General features: G+C 37.8%; 3 protein-coding genes across 3 annotated transcripts; all 3 read left to right on the top strand.

Moving 5' to 3' along the window:
- Positions 1–2,380: 2,380 nt before the first annotated feature.
- Positions 2,381–3,744, top strand: pthlhb (parathyroid hormone-like hormone b). Its single transcript, XM_072435507.1, has 3 exons — positions 2,381–2,746; positions 2,919–3,023; positions 3,360–3,744. Coding segments are annotated over exons 1-3 (492 nt in total). The 5' UTR covers positions 2,381–2,744.
- Positions 3,745–5,734: 1,990 nt separating this feature from the next.
- LOC140349484 (galanin receptor 2a) lies at positions 5,735–7,133 on the top strand. The gene is made up of 2 exons (XM_072435835.1): positions 5,735–5,841; positions 6,209–7,133. The coding sequence occupies exon 2, from the start codon at positions 6,225–6,227 to the stop codon at positions 7,131–7,133; it is 909 nt and encodes a 302-aa protein (XP_072291936.1). The 5' UTR covers positions 5,735–5,841; positions 6,209–6,224.
- A 9,340-nt stretch (positions 7,134–16,473) lies between these two features.
- On the top strand, positions 16,474–19,486 carry LOC140348457 (shaker-related potassium channel tsha2-like). The gene has a single exon (XM_072434392.1). It carries the CDS (start codon positions 16,958–16,960, stop codon positions 18,392–18,394), a length of 1,437 nt encoding a protein of 478 aa, XP_072290493.1. The 5' UTR covers positions 16,474–16,957; the 3' UTR covers positions 18,395–19,486.
- The last annotated feature ends 423 nt before the right edge of the window (positions 19,487–19,909 follow it).

The following is a 19,909-nucleotide window of genomic DNA, read 5'->3' as shown; positions in this document are numbered from 1 at the left end:
ATATTTCTTTATTCATTATTATTTTAGTAATTGAATAATATGCAAATAGTGTATTGGAAAGGGAATACACTGATGTTCATTGTCTCTGAAATACATTTTATTCAAAACAAAGATGTTCTTGTGGCTAGCATCAAGTTTAGGTTTATAAAGGCAAGGCAAGTTTATTTGTAGAGCACATTTCATACACAAGGCAATTCAAAGTGCTTCACACAGCAGGAACATTACTTGTGTAAAACAAATAACATAATAAAACACATGGTTTAATCATAGTGTTAAAACACTCAGCTAGATGAGAATGAAGCTTTGCCAGGTAGGAATCATTTCATCTTAGCAATGCATTCTGCTGGCAAAATGTCCAATGGCAGATATTTCCTGTCTGAGAAATAATAATTTAATGCACCTATGCTCAAGACCAAGTCTGGACAACATGCTTTTGTCCAAGTGGGACCTCCCAGACTTACTGTTTCCAGGAGCTTGACATTTATGGTTAACATGAAAAAAGAAAAAGTTGTAAATAAAAAATGAGCCCAAAAGCTTTACCTGCAATATTATCATATATCAAACCAGAGAGTCTGAGAGGGGTGAGGTAATGCAGAGGATGTATGCCTCTTAAGAACTTCTCAATACTTAACCATTGCTACATAGATACCTCAGTTCTCTGTTCTCAAGATTTAGAAAAGAAAAACAACTGCTACCGGTACAAGTAAATCAAATATAAAAGATTAAAATGACATTCATTGTAGAGAAAATGTCAAATTATGTTTAAAATGTAAAGTAATAATAATATTAATGAAGAGCGTGATCACAGAACAAATTAGGAGTTTGCCCTGTGTATTTGACAAACTCACTACGGACAAAGGAAATGTATGTTTATCCCAATTCGAGTGAACCCAGTCGTAAACAGTAAAACCATTATAAGTATGAATGAATGAATCTTTTGAAGATAGAACTGAAGACATGGCTTAAACGTAGAAGTTTGTGAAATCCCCCAAAACCTGATCCATTTCATACCATCAAGTTACCACTGGGCTTAGAAAAGAGGCACAAATAATACTTAGTCAGAGGATTATTTATGTATAGTATATTAAATTCTTAAAAAAACTATAACCACATTCTGGTTACAAGTATATTTGCCTTATGCACTTATAAGACTAAAGCTTGGTAGGTGCTGAAATTAGGTATGAAGGGAATTCCTGAGGCCACAGTTATGATTGGAAGGTGTGAATGATTATCCCACAATACAACGTTATAAAACATGCCTTTATTGAGCTGCGTGAAAATGAAACTTAAAAAACCCTTAAGCTCTGCAACTTTGCAGTAAGTCAGTTAGTCAAGTTAGAAAGTTTTCCAGGACAACATTTGTGCCCAGATTCGAAGTGATCAAAGCATTGAGTTTTGACGCAAATAGTATAGAATTATTATAATTTATATTGGGAGATTATTTTAGTTTATTGTGTGCTAGTAAGGTCTCTCAAATTAAAGAGATTCCTAGTATAAAGGCAGTCAAATAATATAAATAAATAAATAAATATAATGGGGTGAATTTGGTGTGTTATTCTCACAGGTGCATTGTTCATGGTATATCATTTTTAAAGCAGTCTCAATGAAATGAAAATGAAAAAGCTAGCTGGACCAAAGCATATTATACCCACCCTCCTATAGAGCATTTGTTGGGTCTTGACTCAAGTAAATAGTGAGGCCTGTAATGAGTTATTGGCTTCTAACTGTAGGAAAACAATCTAGCTCAATTCACAAATTATCACTGAATGAGGCAGAATTTATGGCATTTAATTGCGTCCTACTCTACTTCATTCTATCCTGGTTTAAAGGTTTTTGGTTGCCCTAAATCGGTATGTACTTTTTTAATACCAGCAGTAAAAGCTGCCAAAAAGGTAATTTTGCAAGCAAGATGCTATATGTTTTCACCTTAATGTTTGCCAAAAGAGTGTGTGCATTGCCACAAAACCTGGTGCGCTGGTTTGCTAAGGCAAAGGGAAGAGAATTGAATGGTCTGCAGTGAGCGACTGTGGCTTGACTTTCTTTGAGGTTATGGTCACTTTCCCCTGGGAAAGTGGTTAGGCTCGTCTTTACTTTGGAGTAACCCTGCTCCTCCCCTTCAACCCTCCCTGTGTGGTAACTTATGGCTGCTTCCATTACTGCACACTTTTCAATTCTGACCTCTATCAAATTATTACTATGAAAATCAATCTTTAAAACTTTCAGTCACCCATTATGATTCAGGTTTTGGATGTTGCTGTAAAAGACCACCCTCTTGTCACAGCAGGTGAGTGAAGGGGGATGAAGAGGTCTTGAGGGCTGGGTGGTTGGGGAGGTGTTAGCACTTGGTCTAATGGGCAGGAGTACTACAGACCAGTTCAACTTTCTATCGGTCCCACAGTTCGACAGAAAGAGCACACTCACTGTGTTGGACCTCACTCTCTGCTCTTCTCGAAGTCTGCCACACATGCTTCTGCGCTGCACTGATGAGATGACTGCAGAAAGGAGCGCAGGAGCTGCTCTGTAACTGAGGGACTGCTAATGCTCTTTCTATCTATATCTTACTTTTAAATGGGCATTGGATGGACATATATAGCTCAACACTCACTGTTGGGAGGCAAATGAATGGAGCTTCTTCACAGGAGAATTCCCTGGATTTTCATCTCATTAATGGATTTCAATTTCTTTTTAAAAATGGAACAATGTTGGACAAAATAACTTTTTGAAACCTCTACAGCTTGGCAAACATGTAAGTGTATGTTCTTTGTTTGGATTAAAAACGATCTATTTATGCAATTTACTAATATAAAATGTATATAGTCCATTATAATGCGGAGCAGAAGAAACATGCTTGTATTGTTATGAATTCAAAAAGTCAAGAAGTAAATTCAAACAATAATTTTGTGCTCTGTTATATTTAGGTTGGGCACTGTGAGCCATCTACATCAGTGGAGCTTGGCTCTCTTTTTCTTATTAGCTCCACTGAGCCTTTATGGAAGATCATTTGATACATATCAGAACAGAATGTGAGTATATATGTAAAAAAACAATGTACATTTTCTTAATGTATTTATTTATTTATTAACATTTATATACTAGTTTTGAATATTTTGGTTGCATACTTTTTTAAGGGTTGAGTTTAAACTTTGAAGATCCTTAGATCCTTAGATACAGTATTTACTTTAATGAGGTTGCTTACATGCACATTACATGTAGCTGTTAACCCCTGTCTCGTATGAATAAAAATGTGAACAGTATGTAATGTTATAGGATTGTTCAAAAAGCACAGATTAATGCTTGGGTAGCGTTTTATGTATTATGATACAAATATTTAATCTCACTTGTCTTTCTGTGTGGTTTAGTCGGAGGTCTGTAAGTCATGCCCAGCTAATGCATGACAAAGGGCGCACCTTGCAGGAGTTAACGCGTCGCTTGTGGATACAGGACCTGTTGGAGAAGGTGCATACGGCTGGTGAAAGTGATCCTCACATGAGCAGGACATCAAGCCAAACTTACAGTGGGAGTTCAGTTCCTCAAAAGCCCCAGGGGGCCACCAAAGACCTTTCAGAGAAGTATGGGCCGGATAGCCCTGTACTGCCTCAAGAGACCAACAAGGCTGTGTCATATAAGGACCAAACATTAAAGCTGGCCATGAAGAAGAAGAAAAAAGCACGCCTTGGCCGACGCAGAGACAGTGACAAGAAACGGCGAAAAACGCGGTCAGTCAGAACAGAAGGTCTTGGATGAACCTCAATAGAGCCTCAATTGAAAAAAAGTTCAGCTGGGCTGAGGTCAAAGTAGGTGGACAGAATAATAATTAGCAGGTAAAGTGAATTGTATCACCGTATGTTACAGTATTACACATGATCACTACAGTTGGATGACACATGTAAACCAATGTGTTTGGTCCATATTTAATTCAAAATAATGACTTCATCCGGATGGGTAAAGTACATGATGCACAACACTGTGCTTTTTCATTTTCTGACAAATCATATCGCACAGTCATCTGTTCATTCATAATACTTTTAATATGTTTATTTATTTTGTGAATGTATACGGTGCTGCTGACTGAATCAAAAGTGCACTTTATTTTGAATTGTTTATTGTTGCCAAGTTTACGGTTTACCATTGTTTTATTTTTTTGCCATCATAAATAGTTTTTGGACTGTTTATTTGGTTTGTCTCTATCTACTTCCCCAATGTTGGAGTTTTCAGTTATAATAATGCACTGAGGGCACTGTAAATAGTAAAACAGTATAATGTTTATAACATTTATAAATTGATATGTGTGTGTAAAGTGTCAAGTTTTTAAAGAAGACACATTGTGCTTTTATTGTATTTAGTATTAAACTATCACGTACATAGATCATTATTTTACGTTTGGTTCATTGTAAACAAGTCCATTGACTTCCTGTTCAAAACTGCAGAAGTGATAGGCTCCACCTCTTCATAGAGGCATTTCACTGTAGCAAGCAGCAGATTTTCATGAACTTTTTTATTGTTGAAAAATATCTTTATGACATTTTTGAACCCTACACGTTTGACCCGGAGTCTGATATATCTATTTATTTGTTTTAAATAATTACAACTAAATACAAGAATATGGGTGAGAATAGGGGGTAGGTGAAAAGTTGTCTTAGTACTCAAATGCAGGACAATATAGGATTACTCAAACATACATGAATGAATGAATCAATCAATCAATCAATCAATCAATTGGAATAGAACTTAAGAGTGAAATAGAGTTAGAGTGACTAAACTATTAGGGGATAACCATTCTAACATGGTTAAAAAATCATACAATTCTAGTTGACATAATATGTTCCCTTTAAAGATACAATTGGCAGTGTTGTATAAGTAATGGGGCATGTGGTGGGCGGAGGCCAGCAGTAACATGGGTCCACATCATTCTTAATCAACTGAACCAAATCATACTGAGTTGGATGTGCCCGGGTGTTTACACGTGAAATGAAATAATTGCATAGCTTGGCTCACAGTAACTGTTTTTATATCAAGCATTCAAATTGTAAGCTAACTTTAGATATAAAAATGTAAAACGTAAAATAAACAATTACAAAAAAAATGTAAGCATCACTTAGTAGTTTTTGACCATTTCAGACATTTTAACAACATTGACACTGGAAATGGAGGGGGAAACAAATGCATCAGCGTCAGCCTTATCCTGCTCTAAGAATAGCAGTACAGCAAGCACCATTAGCTGACATAGAGTCATAAACACTGTGCACAGCCTGATAAAGCTGTCGTCAGGAGCTGCAGCACACACTGAAGAAATCAATCAAACAATGAACGCAGGCTTAGTCTCCTTCTTATTTCATATTTTACCATATTTATACCATAAATAAACATATACATTATATCAATATATATCAATATATATATATATATATATATATATATCAATATATATATATATATATATATATATATATATATATATATATAAACATATAAAACATCACTTTTTTGCAACTAGATTTAGAGACAGTAAATTTGGAAATACATTTTTATTATTATTTTAGAAACAATAAAACAAAAACTAAAAAATATCAATCATGAGGAAAAGGTATAGTCTATATTCACATATTCTCTCTAAGTCTCTGTTCATCCAACAGCTGGTCTAATCTCTTAAAGCCAAGTCAACCATAACCAATATGACACAAGCAATGTTTGCCTTCACGTTCACCTTCTGAAATGAATCCTGGCAAGCAGTCGCTGCTAATGTTTAGAAGAATGGGAAACACGGAAAAAGTAAGTCCAAAATATTAAGATATTTCTTCATAACAAGCGACTTTGAACAACGTGGTACTGAGAACAACAATGGTAAGCATACAGTCTCATTCTATTTTGGAACCTTAATTAATGAACTATTGAGTAGTTAGGCAAAGTGTTTCAATACCCTACATTCAATTATATGACATAAATACAAAAGCATTTTGAAATAATACAGATACTGTATACTAATACAGATCTGATTTAGATGTGATGTTGTTGCATTTTAACCACAGATTGATCTAGGAATGTTTTCTTTAGTTTTGATATTTAGATATTTACTTGCTTACTTGATATTTACAACTATTTACTTACTTGTGTTGAAGAGATCATCAAAATTCCACATGTTATTGTTGTCTCTGGTTATGAAATATTTACAAATGCTGGAATATAATACAATATATCTAATTTCTGTAAGGTGTAAAGACTGGAATATGGCTAACCCCAACACTTATGGACTCATCTTTGCTTGTACCTGTGGCATTATACTGGGCACTGGACTCTGTGCGAACCTCCTGGTCTTCTCTCTGTTTGCCAAAAACAACTCATTGCGTAAAAACCGACTGGATATCCTGCTCCTGAGCATGACTCTGGCAGATTTTCTCACCCTCCTGCTCATCCCCTTCACCCTGCACTCAGCTGTAAGTTACTCGTGGCCTCTAGGTGACATATCCTGTAAAGTGTACCAGTTCCTTCTAGCTTTCAGCCTGGCAGCTAGCACTTATTCACTGTGTGCTGTGTCAATGACACGTGCAATGATCATCACAAACCCCTACCAACCCCCCACAATGGATCTGGTCATCTTTATGTTTGTAATGGTTTGGGCTTTAAGCTTCTTCATTAGCCTGCCACTGCGGATGTTTGCCACCAAAGAGAGCTTGAGTCTGGCCAACTTTACCTTTTGCCTTCCAACTATTCATGAGCATCACTACCAAGTGGTTCTCAGCCAGTTTATACTTTACTACTTTATTCCAATGCTGGTCATTGCCTACAACTATGTGCGCCTGGCTGTTTTTCTTCACAAGAGCCCTGTAATGTCAGTGTCAAGTGCCAGGAACACCCGGCGTGCGTCCCTCATGGTGTTTCTGGCTGCTGCTTCGTTCTCAATGTGCTGGCTGCCTGGTTATTTGCTGGAGTTGTGTGTTTACCTGGGACAGTATCGACACGGACAGGCCTGGGAAATCTTCTACTTCATCTGCACTGTGCTGCAGTACCTTCACCCCTGCATCAACCCGGTGCTCTATGTGCTTCTCTCCAAACGCTACCGCCACCGGAGGGCGACCTGTCTCTTCAACAGAAACAGAGTACAGCCACAAGTCATCAGTGTCACAGACAGCCTTTAGACTCAAGACAATTAGCTGCATATTATGGCTCTTTAAGTTTTATGTTTTAAGTTATTTTACAAATCTATTCCTAATTCTGATGATAACTATCATTTCTTGTGTGTTTATTCATTAAGTGGATTTAAACATAAACCATTAATGTGTACACATTGCCACAAAACCTGGTGAATGACAGCTCAAAGAAGACAACATACTTTAAACATTCTGTTCTTTATGTTTCATAGGTGATTTTTTTTTAACCAGTGTTAGGAAGAAGACTTTGAATATGTATTTAGTTTCAGAATACAAAATACCTGCATTAATATGTATTTTGCAAGATATTCCATTGCATGGACCAATCAGCAAACTTCATTTGTATCGGTTCACATCAAGTTGTACTAAATGTATAAAATATGTCATCAAGTAAATGCTATCCAACTACTATGTTCTTCCACATTCATTAAACAAAAAGTACAACTAAAGCTTATATAAATGTCTCCTTGTCTACTAAATGTCTACTATATATATATATATATATATATATATATATATATATATATATATATATATATATATATATATATATATATATATATATATATATACTGTATATATTTAATGTAGTAGAGTTTTGTTATTTTAGTAAAAGCAAAAAAAGATGTCTGATCTGATTCCTGGTGGTAATTGGAGACAACCGTGTCAGTCAACTCACTACCTTCAGTCAAACCACCCCATGACTTTTGACCTTCTCTTTATTATACAGCCAAAGCAGCTGGCCTGACTTATACTTGACTTGGATATAGTGATGCAATAAAGACCACATGCCTCTTCTTGCAAATTCACACTCTATAATGCACTTCATCTGACTATCAAAAGAATGGAAAACATACAAAAAGTAGCATAATAATTTTACATTTTCTTCTTAAACTAAACAAACACACCATGCCTTACATTGAATCGTTGATTTAGTCGGCTGAATTGATTTTTGGAGACTCATATAACACTTTTATAACAAATGATATTGTGCTGAATTAAATTCACATTTCATTTTATTTGATAACTAGACAATGTAGTGTACTGTAAATGTTAAAGGTGCACGATGTAAATCTTCTAATGGCGCCACCTGCTTGTCTCCATGGGCTGTTCCACAGCTGCAATAAAGGTTTCCATCTCCATGGAGACACTTTATGGAGACAGTCCAAGTTAGAGTCAGATATATGGAAAGGTGAGCTAGCATGTTTTTCAAGGTATTTTATGAACAATAAGAACAACAAATCCAAGACAGAAAAGTATATAGAAACAAACTGTCACACTCAGCATCCATTGTCACCAGACAAGCCGGGGAACACCGCACCTGACCACTCAAGACACCTCCATACTGGTCTTGCGGAGTCCAGCGGGCTAGCCTTGCAGCACCACTAGCAACATCGACCTGAGCAAAAACATTTCTGAAAAGCGATAAGATCTGTAGAGACATTGAGGCGATGGACCCTTGACCAGAAAAGTTACATTAAGGTACAACTAGAATAACAAGCATTTGGAGCGCAACCTGCACACTACGGCTCTATCATGTACCAATCCATCTTTCCAATATTGATAATTTGGCTTTAAGTGTCCGACGATACCCAATACCATTCAGATCTAAGACTGATAATAGCAATCAGTTCCTTTCCTTTTCTTAAAAGAAAGAAGAAAAAAAAATCTGGACCGTAGGCTGGACAGAAGAGGACAGCTTGAAATGGGGGATAAGAGAGAGGGGAGGACATGCAGTAAACCATCGGAGTCGGGATTCAAACTCACAACCCTGCGGCCGGCTGCACTTGCTGTGCATCAACCACTTGACCACCAGGCAGCACTCAGTTTCCTTTCCTATAGCAAAATTGTTCCGAAAAAATACAAAACCTTAAATTACCTAGTTCAAATTCAAACAAATGAGGAATAGTAAAGGCTAGAGAGATCATGGATTCTGTTGCTGTGACAGTTATATATAGTATGTTTGTAGTCCTAATATTGCCGGGAACTCTGCCTGTAACTGTCAGGACAATTTTGTCTGAATTATGAAAATCAATATTCACCCTAAAAACACTGTCTATCAATAAACCATATGGACACAACCACTGATAATTATTCTGTTTACTTCACAGAATTACTATACAAGAGGAATTTTTCACAAAAAATATTTTTGATTGTTTTCATATTAGTACAGTAGAATATGGGCATAGAATAAATAAATAAATATCAAAGCAAGAGAAAATGTAGTTGTTTCATATTATTATAGTATTATTATTACTACAATATTACAGTCACAACATGGTTGCTGGGACTAGATCGTTACAATGTAGATATCCTAATAATACAAAATAAATAAATAAATAATAATAATCCAAAACAAGCGTGTTTTTTTAGGTTACGTTTTCCACTGGACCACTAGTAATTATTACGGCAACCCCGAACTGTCAAACGTGCAGTTAAATAAAAATCAGCTGTATCATATTTTAACATCGGTCGCTCCCCTCCTTCTAGGCCACCTGCCTAGAAGCTCGCACCTCTGCACACTCCACCTTGCCCAGGTAAGCAAGGCAGGGTTCTCTGGCAAACAACATACTAGAGTCAACTATGAGACAAAGCTTTTTTTCTCGCTGGGTTACATTGGGCTAGGATCTTAAGTAGTAGTAAGAAAACATAGTAGTAGTACCTCAGAGAGGTAGGAGCTTGTTATACTTGACATTATGTCATGGCAAGCCGGCTGCCAGAATGTGCCTCCGCATCACCAATGGCACCTACAGAAAATCTGCATCCTCATTCTGATGCAGTTGTTTGTATAAATCTGATGCTTTTCTGTTGTTATTGTGTTGCATAATCCTGTGTGGAAACCCAGTCATCTCTGCGCAGCCAGTAACCCCGTGCTGGTGAGCTGGAGCTGGAGGTAGGATGGAGCTCATGGCCACTCTGGACTGGATACCATGGATATTAAGGAGTATTATGCCGTAACATGTAGATTTGGCTATATATGATATGGCTTTGAAGCTGTTGAGCCATGTGCACAAACTTTTGTATAATTAGGCCCGAGCGCCACAAGCTGGCGAGAGGCCTATTAATCTCGTAAGGCCGTGCGAAGCACGGCTGCGAAAGTGCGCACGAAATCGAGCGCGAAGCGCTCGCCCACTTCCAAACACTCACTAACGCACTCCTTCACTCACGCATGCCCCGTGCATACTAATTAGTAGTAGGAAAATGGAACTTTACCGTTGTAAACGGGCGAAGCCCGTGCAAAAGTACGCACTAAACGAGCACTTTAAATTGGGATGACGACCGCTTCGCGTCAGCGCCCCCAAATGTACCAAAAATGCATTGAGAGATGGGAAATGACCCAAAAAAAATCTGATCGTAGAATCATGAAATTTGGCGCAGAGGTAGATGGTGACAAGAGAAGTAAAAAATATTATTACGGCAACGCCGTCCGCCCAACCAAATGTCGGCCATATTGCTTCAAAAATGGCTAAACATGACTTCGGAGTTTTTCCAAACGTCGTACTTTTACGAACTCCTCCCAGGGCGGTGGCCCTAAAAAGCTGAAATTTGGTGAAAATGCTACTGAGGAGTGGGACATCAAAAGTTATCCAAATTACATTGATACCTCTCACGGTCTCTGTGCGGCAAAGCCGCAAACTGTAGGAAGAATTTCAGAAATCTCCCAAATTTGACATTTCTGCCGTTTGCGCAGATAAAGTCCGAATTGCGTCAAATTAGAATCAGTTGTTAAACTCTTTGCCCTAAACCTACTTGAAGTGAAATAAATTAATTTGGAGCCACAGCGCCCCCTACAGATTTTATATGGAGGTTAAATATTTAGTTTTGCGAAATTATATGAAATTTGACACACAACTCAATTTTAGCATCCCCATCAAAAAAGTCAATGAGACCCATGTCATAATTGTTATGGCGTTGCCGTAACGATGACCGAAACCTTCCATGTTATTCCAATGGGGAAATCGCCAGAACATGTTTACACTTTAGACTTTCACGAACTCCTCTCAGGGCGTTAGACATATTAACCTGAAATTTGGTGAGACTCATCTTCAGGACCATCAAAAGGTATCCACATTTTTATTCTAAGAGTCACGGTGTCTGTGTGGCAAAGCCGCACATTTTGCCAAGAATTCAAAATAAAATTGCTTTTTGATGGTAAAACAAAGGGGAGAAGATGTGACAGAGTCACAGATTCAGCAGTAGGCGTAATAAAAGGACAATTGGGGCGCGTTAGCGCCCCCTCCTCTTGCGGCGTGGCGGCGGCGTAGCGAGGGCCGATCATTGCCGCTTGCGGCTATATTTGTATATTAAGTTTCTTTGTTTTTTCACATACATTTTCAAATGTGATTTGAAGAGTTTTCTTGATTTGATTTTCTTGCTGACCTAGTATTGGTACAGCTACACAGGTTAGCACTGAAAAAACATTTCCATTTTTACTCATCTCTCCCTCCCTTAAAAGTGGATTAAAATCTCCCAGGAAGTGTTGCTTCTTTCTTTTTTAATTTGACCTTCCCAGGAGCTTGATAGTTATTTTCTTGTGTTTCACCAATGTACAACTTAAGAACATGTTGGCTTCTTTTAAAAGGCTTGTAAAACCTGAAACGGTCTTCATGTGATTACTACCGTACTTTGACAAACAACCAGCTTATACAATATAATTAATTTATGAACGGAGTATGATTCGAAAGGCAAAGTGTATATTCAGTCATATATACTGTATATATGAAAAAATATTGAAGTATCTGTCTAAATGTATGTATGTATGTATCTAAATAAATGTATGTATCTTTTGTGCAGTTGTAAATTTCAAAACAGCTTTGTTCAAAACTCTGAACAAAACAAATCATCAAAATGAGGCTAGAATTGGACACAGAAGCACCCAAAAAAGTTCACTTAACATCACTTAACAACCCCTACTTTTGACACATCTCAACTATATCCCTGATAGGCTACTTAATTAACATCCGAGTAACAGAGCTGATAAAAGTGTGACATGGGATGAACCGATGTTCACTTGACAGTTTTTCATGTTTAGGGCTCAAATATTGATGGAACATCCAAACACATTTGTGCAAGGTTAGGCTAGGCTGACCAGATTTAGTAAATTCCTCAGAGACTGTATTCCTGACACAGTCTATGAGCTAAGCTGTGCACATAGCTGACAGAAAATAGTTGTGGCTACACACTGTAAGATCAGAGGGCTCTTGCCATGAGCTAATCATTCCATGTGCCATATAGGCAAGTGTTGAAGGAGTGTTGCCTGTTTATTTATAGGAGTCTCTCTAAGGTTCCACAGCAGAGGCTTGCTCGTTCAGCTGGTTTCAATTACAGTTCTGGTGAAAGGTAAAAATAGGCTACAGCACCTATACAGACATAAACAAGCAAACATGAGTGGCTTAGAAATGTCTGGTATTGAAATATTTTGGATGCAGCCGACCATAGCTGTAAAATGGGTTTTATTTATGTTATTTACCACTAATTTACTGGTGACTATTAAATAATATATAATCAGCCACAAGAATGAATTGCAATATACCACCAATCAATATAACTCAACTAGGTCTGGGGGCAGCTTATGTTGTTTGTTAGAGACATTTTGCGGACAAGACAAGTTTAGGGCCTTGTATTAGGTTAAGGATTTATGGATTATGGTTAGGACTATAGTGAAGGTAATGGCCAGGATGAGGTTTAGAGAATAACTTAAAGAACAACAAGAACAAAAACAAACAAACACATTTTAAATGTGAGAAAATAATGGGATACATTAGACCTCCTAGAATCAGAGAATTCAGCATTTCAAATAGTTACAACACCCAAAAAAAATATCTGATTTCAAATAGTTACAACACCCAAAAAAAATATCTGTTAGATGACAATAGACTTATTCATTTATTTTGCATATTGAAAGAAGACTAATACAACTGAGCTGGTCAATGCAAACTTGGAAACCTTTTTACATGTCTAAAGAATCTACTTGAGATGGAGGGATGAGTTGGATGTACGTCAACTTTGTCACAGATAATTATACATCTGTTAGACATAAAGCATGGCTAAACTATTAAATGAGTGTGCAAAGAGAGCATATAAGTTTGATTAATCATAATTTCATACACAATGTTTGTGTTGTACATGTTAATCTATAAAGAGTAATAAATATGACATTTTTGCAAAAAAGTCTTTAAGAGTCTGTCTGGGAAACACAATTGCAGGATTTACAGTTTTATTATGTTGTTTTTTTTATATTTATTTCTTTATTTCAAGCAAGTCAGTACATAATATGTTTATATTTTTGTTTTTGTGACATGCACATTATGCATGTCACAAAAACAAAAACAAAAAAGAAATTTTAGACATGGGGTTTCTTATTCAAGCTCGATAAGGAAGTGGGAAGTCGAAAAGGAGTGGGAGGAAGATCCTGATCATGGTTTTATAGCTTTTTATAACATATCCGTGTTGAAGGATGATATAAGCCTTTTGTTCAATTAGCTCGTGTTTATAATCTTGTTTATTTTCTGGACTTCTTTATTTGCTCTAAATCCTTCCTGACTTAAGGACAGCGTTGTCTGCTAAAAGTAGAAGGTCTTCATCAAGGAGTGAAATTATAATCCATGGGTTGGGAGGAGGTAATTCCAAGGCACCGTTCCCTTCGGATCTGAGGTATCCAGTGTCTCTTTCATGCCATGTTACCTATCAGCAAAAACATGGACATCAACCGCAAATGACAGCAGGCTAAAATTAGTGGCTATCAAAGGCTTGAAGTGGCAAGGACCTTAGCTGTAGTCTCCTCTTTCCAAAGTTTTTTATTTTTTATTATATAAATATTTTTAAGAACATAAAACAACAAAAACAAAACCGGGAAGGACCGGCGAGAAACAAAATGATAATAATAAAAGATAAAATGTGAAAATAAGGAATGGGGTGGTATCCAAAGAAAAGGAGGTTAAAGCATATCAAATGCAAACTAAGAGTCCCATTTAGTCAATTGTCTGTCCAATTTGTCCATTATCAGATTGAGTCCAAAAACTTTTTCTTTTTCCATATTGCATATGTTGATTAGAATGTTGGTGCAGTCCTTAATCATCGGTGCGATTTGTGTCATATTTCTTTTGAGATGGCCTTTTTCCCAGCTGCCCGAAGTATGTTGCAAAGATATCCATTGTGTGGGTAGATATCCTGGGATGGTGGTGAAGCCCTGATACCGTTACCTCAAGTTAGGACTCTGCAAATTATTCAATTGTAATCCAGATAGAGATTCAGTTATTTCTAACTGTCAATGGTCAGCTTTAATGATTTTTAGTGAGAGTTCTTAAACCAATTCTCTTCTCTCAGACTTAAATGACTACAGGTATTGTTAAAAAACTTGTTAATGTTCAGGAAGTCAATGATGAAAGCTATTATTGTTTGTTTTAATAAGACAATACATTGTCATATAAAGTCTTATAAAAGTTTGCATGTAATTGACCAAAACCTATAGAGTAGTTTGTGTAGTCACTAGTGAAGATGTATTTTCCCCTCATAGAACTTTAGGTGAATTTGATGTTTCTTCAATATACTTTAGTTATAGAACTTGTGTACATCACAGTTTGAGTAGCTAGTAGTGAAAATAAACTTCTGCAGAAGTTGTTGATTAGTCCAGCTGTCACACAGATATTAATATGCAGTAATTCACATCATCCTAAGGTTTATAGTCTCCACACAAAGCGGATACACTCTGTGTAGTTCTGTGATAAACCTGACCACCAATCTGAAAGCTTGGTGATCTTACTGTACTGTGAACTTCAACAACCACCTTGGTATTTGTCGTCAAAGTGCTGTGTAGCACGTGCTGTGATTGGTCGATCCATAATAAAATAGGACTGCAGGTGAAACTTATGAACATCCATGCACACAAGCCTCATGTAATTGTAAAATATGCTAGAGAAGGATTCAAAAACATAAAACACTGCAATCCTAATGGCTCAGGATGGCTATATGAAGCCAGCATTAAATGAAGCTTGACTGAAGTATTAATTAGCCTTCAGGCCAAAGGCGTACACTTTGTAAACAGTTGGCCCTAGCTGTGCTTGCAGGATGTGCATGGGAGTCACTGACATAAGTTGGTTACCTCATGTCTGTAAAAAGCTATAGAGGAACCTCTGGAGCTTATGTTTAGACTGTTGAGCATGTGAAGTAATCCATTAGACGATGGGGGTCTATTTTAACATTGAGGAAGCGGAAATGCACAAAAAACAAAATTTTATCCTAAATTGTCACTGTAGAAATTAAAGATGAAACGGTTAGTTTGTATACTTGAAAAACATTTGGAAAGTTGCTCTGCTAGGAGTTGATTCGCCTTATCATGTTACATGGGGTCTCCTCAATTCACAAGTTGAGCCATTAATAACTGAAGTGATCCTTGCTGTCATGCACCCCACACACTTCATATAAATAAATGTGCACGTACAGACCGAATTGAGAAAACACGGGAACACCATTGCTCTGTACAACTCAGTGGATAACTTTAGAATTTATACATTTTATCTTGTCTAACATATGAGACTCAGGTGTCAATTCCACAGCTTGTTTGTTATTGCTGTTTCCATGGATACGGTCAAGGGGCGCCATGCCTTAACCCAGCCAGTCCTAGCCACTTTGTACTGCGGGCTGTGTGCTAACACATTAGTAGCAATGTCCTGACACTGACATTTGACACTGAAATCTAAGCCTTTGTTCAGCAAAGACAAGGCCAAATTCTTGGATCCTCTGCTTGTTAACCCAGCTGAAAAAATTTAAATAAATCTCTTAGAAATTAAATTCTCGAAAAAAAAAAAAGGTTGTCATGATATGTGACGCTTGTGAACGATTGCCTTCATCTATGTTATAGTGCAAAGCATCCAGGTTGGTTTTAGTAACACTGATTATCGCCTCAGTGCTATTATTATAGTTGACTAAGATAACTAATACATCATTATCACTGAAATGAAAGTGGAAAAAAATATGTCTAATAATAGAATATGGTCCTGGTGCACATATAACTACAGTCTCAGTGCCACAACCTTACCATACACAACATATCTTCTTGTATAGTAAGAATTCTTCATCACAGTCCTCCCAGGAGGTCATATTTATTTGTTTGGCTGTCTCTCTCGGTGATTGAAATACTTTTATTGTATTGATTTGAAATTGTTATATGCAGCAGAAATTACTGTGCTTTACAATCTTGACCTATTTGTCGCCTTCATCCAGGTTTTTAAAATGGTGAACTGTGACCCAAAGTAGCCATGGGCTGGGTCCTGGAGGTTCCCTCTGACAAGAATAGCCCTGTGATTTCATGAATGAGGGACCTGTAGGGTGACAAGCTGCACTTCGCTCAAGCCACCGGATAGAGAAGCTGTCCTTTTTCTTCCCTTGGAATTTACAGTGGAACTATAGTTTTGTACAAAACTGAATTCAACTGTTGATCAAGAAATCTGTGCAGAGCTACGGCTAACGTGAGAGGGACATCAGCGGAAACAACAAGTGTTAGCTCATGTGCCAACCCAGGGAGGGCGTCGGAGTTTAAAATGGTGTGAATATGATAGCCACCACAAGTCATTGGTGTTGCTCATGCAAGTAGAATCTGTGTGCTCTGTTGAAAGCTAGCTGAGTACTAGTATCTGACGAAAGGACTATTTGAAAAAACAAGAATCACTCTGGATTTGAAACCTTTATCACACTGGATCTTTGGAACATAACTGGATTTTACTTATACAGGCTACATGAGAGGAGAAATTTGGAGGACACCTGTCCAAAGGGCACTGTGGAAGTGAGCGACAGTTGCCCTGTGAGTGGTGAAAATGACTGTTGTGTCCCAAGAGAATCACGACGACACTGTGGTCGTCACTCCTGTGTGCCAAGATGTAGTGGATTTGGAGGCAGCAGACCAAGAGTGCAGTGAAAGAGTCGTCGTCAACATCTCAGGCCTGCGTTTTGAGACACAACTGAAGACGCTCTCACGGTTTCCCAAAACTCTTTTGGGAAACCCAAGTAAAAGGATTCGCTTCTTTGATCCACTTAGAAACGAGTATTTTTTTGATCGAAACAGGCCCAGCTTTGATGCTGTCCTCTACTATTACCAATCTGGAGGTAGATTACGCCGTCCTGTAAGTGTTCCAGTGGACATTTTCTTAGAAGAATTAAAATTCTATGAAATTGAGCAAGAGGCCATAGAGATATTTTGTGACGATGAGGGCCTGGCTAAGGAAGAAGAGCGTCCACTGCCCACCCATGAATACCAGAAGCAACTATGGCTTTTGTTTGAATATCCCGAGAGTTCAGGGCCTGCACGGATAATCGCTATTGTGTCTGTTATGGTTATTCTTATTTCTATAGTTATATTTTGCCTGGAGACTTTACCTGAGTTCAGAGAAGTCCCAGTGTTGTCAGAGAACAACGTCAATGGTAGTGCACAGAGCAAAGTGCAGAATCCCTTCACAGACCCATTTTTCATGGTGGAGACACTTTGCATTGTGTGGTTCTCATTTGAATTTTCCATGAGATTTCTCTCGTGTCCCAGTAAAGCTGCTTTTTTCAAAAACATCATGAACTTGATCGATGTAGTAGCCATAGCACCCTACTTTATTACACTGGGACTTGACTTGGCGGAGCACCAAGGCAGTAGTCAGCAAGCGGCGTCTTTGGCCATCCTGAGGGTTATCCGTTTGGTGCGGGTTTTCAGGATTTTTAAACTCTCAAGACACTCCAAAGGTCTCCAGATCCTTGGACAGACACTTCACGCAAGCTTACGTGAGCTGGGCCTGTTGATTTTCTTTCTGCTCATTGGAGTGGTCTTATTCTCCAGTTCGGTTTACTTTGCAGAGGTGGAGGACCCAAAGTCAGGATTTTCCAGTATACCTGACGCATTTTGGTGGGCAGTTGTAACTATGACAACTGTGGGCTATGGGGACATGTGCCCATCCACTATTGGGGGTAAATTTGTTGGCTCTTTGTGCGCCATAGCGGGAGTCTTAACAATAGCTCTACCTGTCCCAGTAATAGTGTCTAACTTCAATTATTTCTATCATCGAGAAAACGAAGAGGAAGAAAATCTTCAGTATGTGCATGTGACGTGTGGGCAACAGGAGCAGCCCTCATTTGCTGATACTGACTCTAATAAAAGTACACAGTCGCTTTCAAAGTCAGAGTCCTACCACAACGAAGGAGACCAAGAGACATTGACGTATCCAGCTCGAACCCCAGAAGAGACCTACCGCGGGAAGCTAACTGTTGTTTGAGATGAACTTTAATGTGAATGTTTTGACAGACGGAAATATTACCTCAAGACACCATGTGCTATCCTTATTTATTACTACAGGCTTATTGTGGAGCCTCAGATGATAAGGAATTTTCAACGAGCAATGGAATACCTCGTAATCTGACCATATCACATGGATGCAACAGGTTTTGGTGTTTAAAGGAACCGTGTGGAATCTGCGGACAGGCCATGGAACCCCCCTAACTGAGCTGCAGAGGCTGCACTAGTCACGATTCATGATTTGTGCAGGTGCAACGTGACCATTCAGATCGGAACCAACTTGGACATCACGTTCAATGTTTTATTTATTAAGAATAAATCAACCTTACGATTTTTATCTGTAAAAGTGACATTTCATTTGAACATCTTTACCTCTTATCTTGGGAAACAGAAAGGTCAGGTTTATGAAATTTAAAATCAAAATCTATACGGTTCCTATGCTATTCCAATCACTTAATAAATACTGCCAAAGCCAAAAATCCATTGTTTGCTTCCACAGGACTAACTTCTATTCCACAACAACACAGTGTGATGAACTCGAACATAGATGAGCTTTGAGCGCCTCTCTGTGGAGGAAAATGTCTCTGCACGATACGGTTCTGCTAAGGACATGGGCATTAGGCAACATCAGATTGTGCAGCTGCCACGACTGGTTTAAACTATTTAAGCCATGGGCTCATCCCGTTTAACTTCACAGTAGTGGTCAAGTGTGAGAGCAGCAGAAGCGCTTTACCTCCCAACGCTTACACTACTACAAGCTGACGATCCCGTGTAAACACATTGATCACGTGACACTTTCTCTTGAGAAAGAGTGATGTGCTGTCGTCAAGTTAGGACTTTGTTTGACTAGCCTTGTGAAAGAATATAATGTTGGTCAGTGCATTTTACACGCATTTAAGTTTAACTTAAACATGCTTATTATTTTATGGCACTTGTCATCCTTTCTAATGGCTTTTAAGTTGTTAGTCCAACAAATAGTTTGCCAACAAATTTTAAGGAGAAAATGTGTCTGATTCGTCCAAAACTTTTGGAGTTTTCTTAAAACCAAAGGAGATTTTTTGGTTGTTTGATCATTTTGTACAGTGTACATATGAGCACTCATTATGGAATGTGTGTGTAACCATTTTGTAAATTATAAATTTGTATTTTGCTGCTACAAAGGGATACTATTGACTATTGTTCTTTATAATATGATTGCAGTTAAGCACTAAAGGGCATTTCTTCATGACACGAAATCATTGTGAACCAAATGTAATTCTTATTTCAAAATAACCCAATTCAATGATATATAGATATATAGAGATATATAGAGCGCGAGAGAGGCTTGCCTCTTTACAAGTTTCCGGCTGATTTTGAGCAGTTGTCTCCTTCGCTGTCCCTGGTGCTGAAACTACTAAATTAAACCTTGTAGCATCTGATAAAGGCTAATGCAAAGAATCATATGAGGGTACTATGTGTGTAAACCTTGGCGTTTTTAATATTTGCTACTTATAAA

The sequence above is a fragment of the Eucyclogobius newberryi genome, unplaced genomic scaffold (assembly GCF_026437365.1).
Source record: "Eucyclogobius newberryi isolate DKJ021-1_F unplaced genomic scaffold, fEucNew1.0.hap1 SCAF_7, whole genome shotgun sequence".
NCBI classification, from domain to species: Eukaryota; Metazoa; Chordata; class Actinopteri; order Gobiiformes; family Gobiidae; genus Eucyclogobius; species Eucyclogobius newberryi.
Note: the sequence above shows the minus strand (reverse complement) of the source record. Positions and strands in the feature narration are given on the sequence as shown.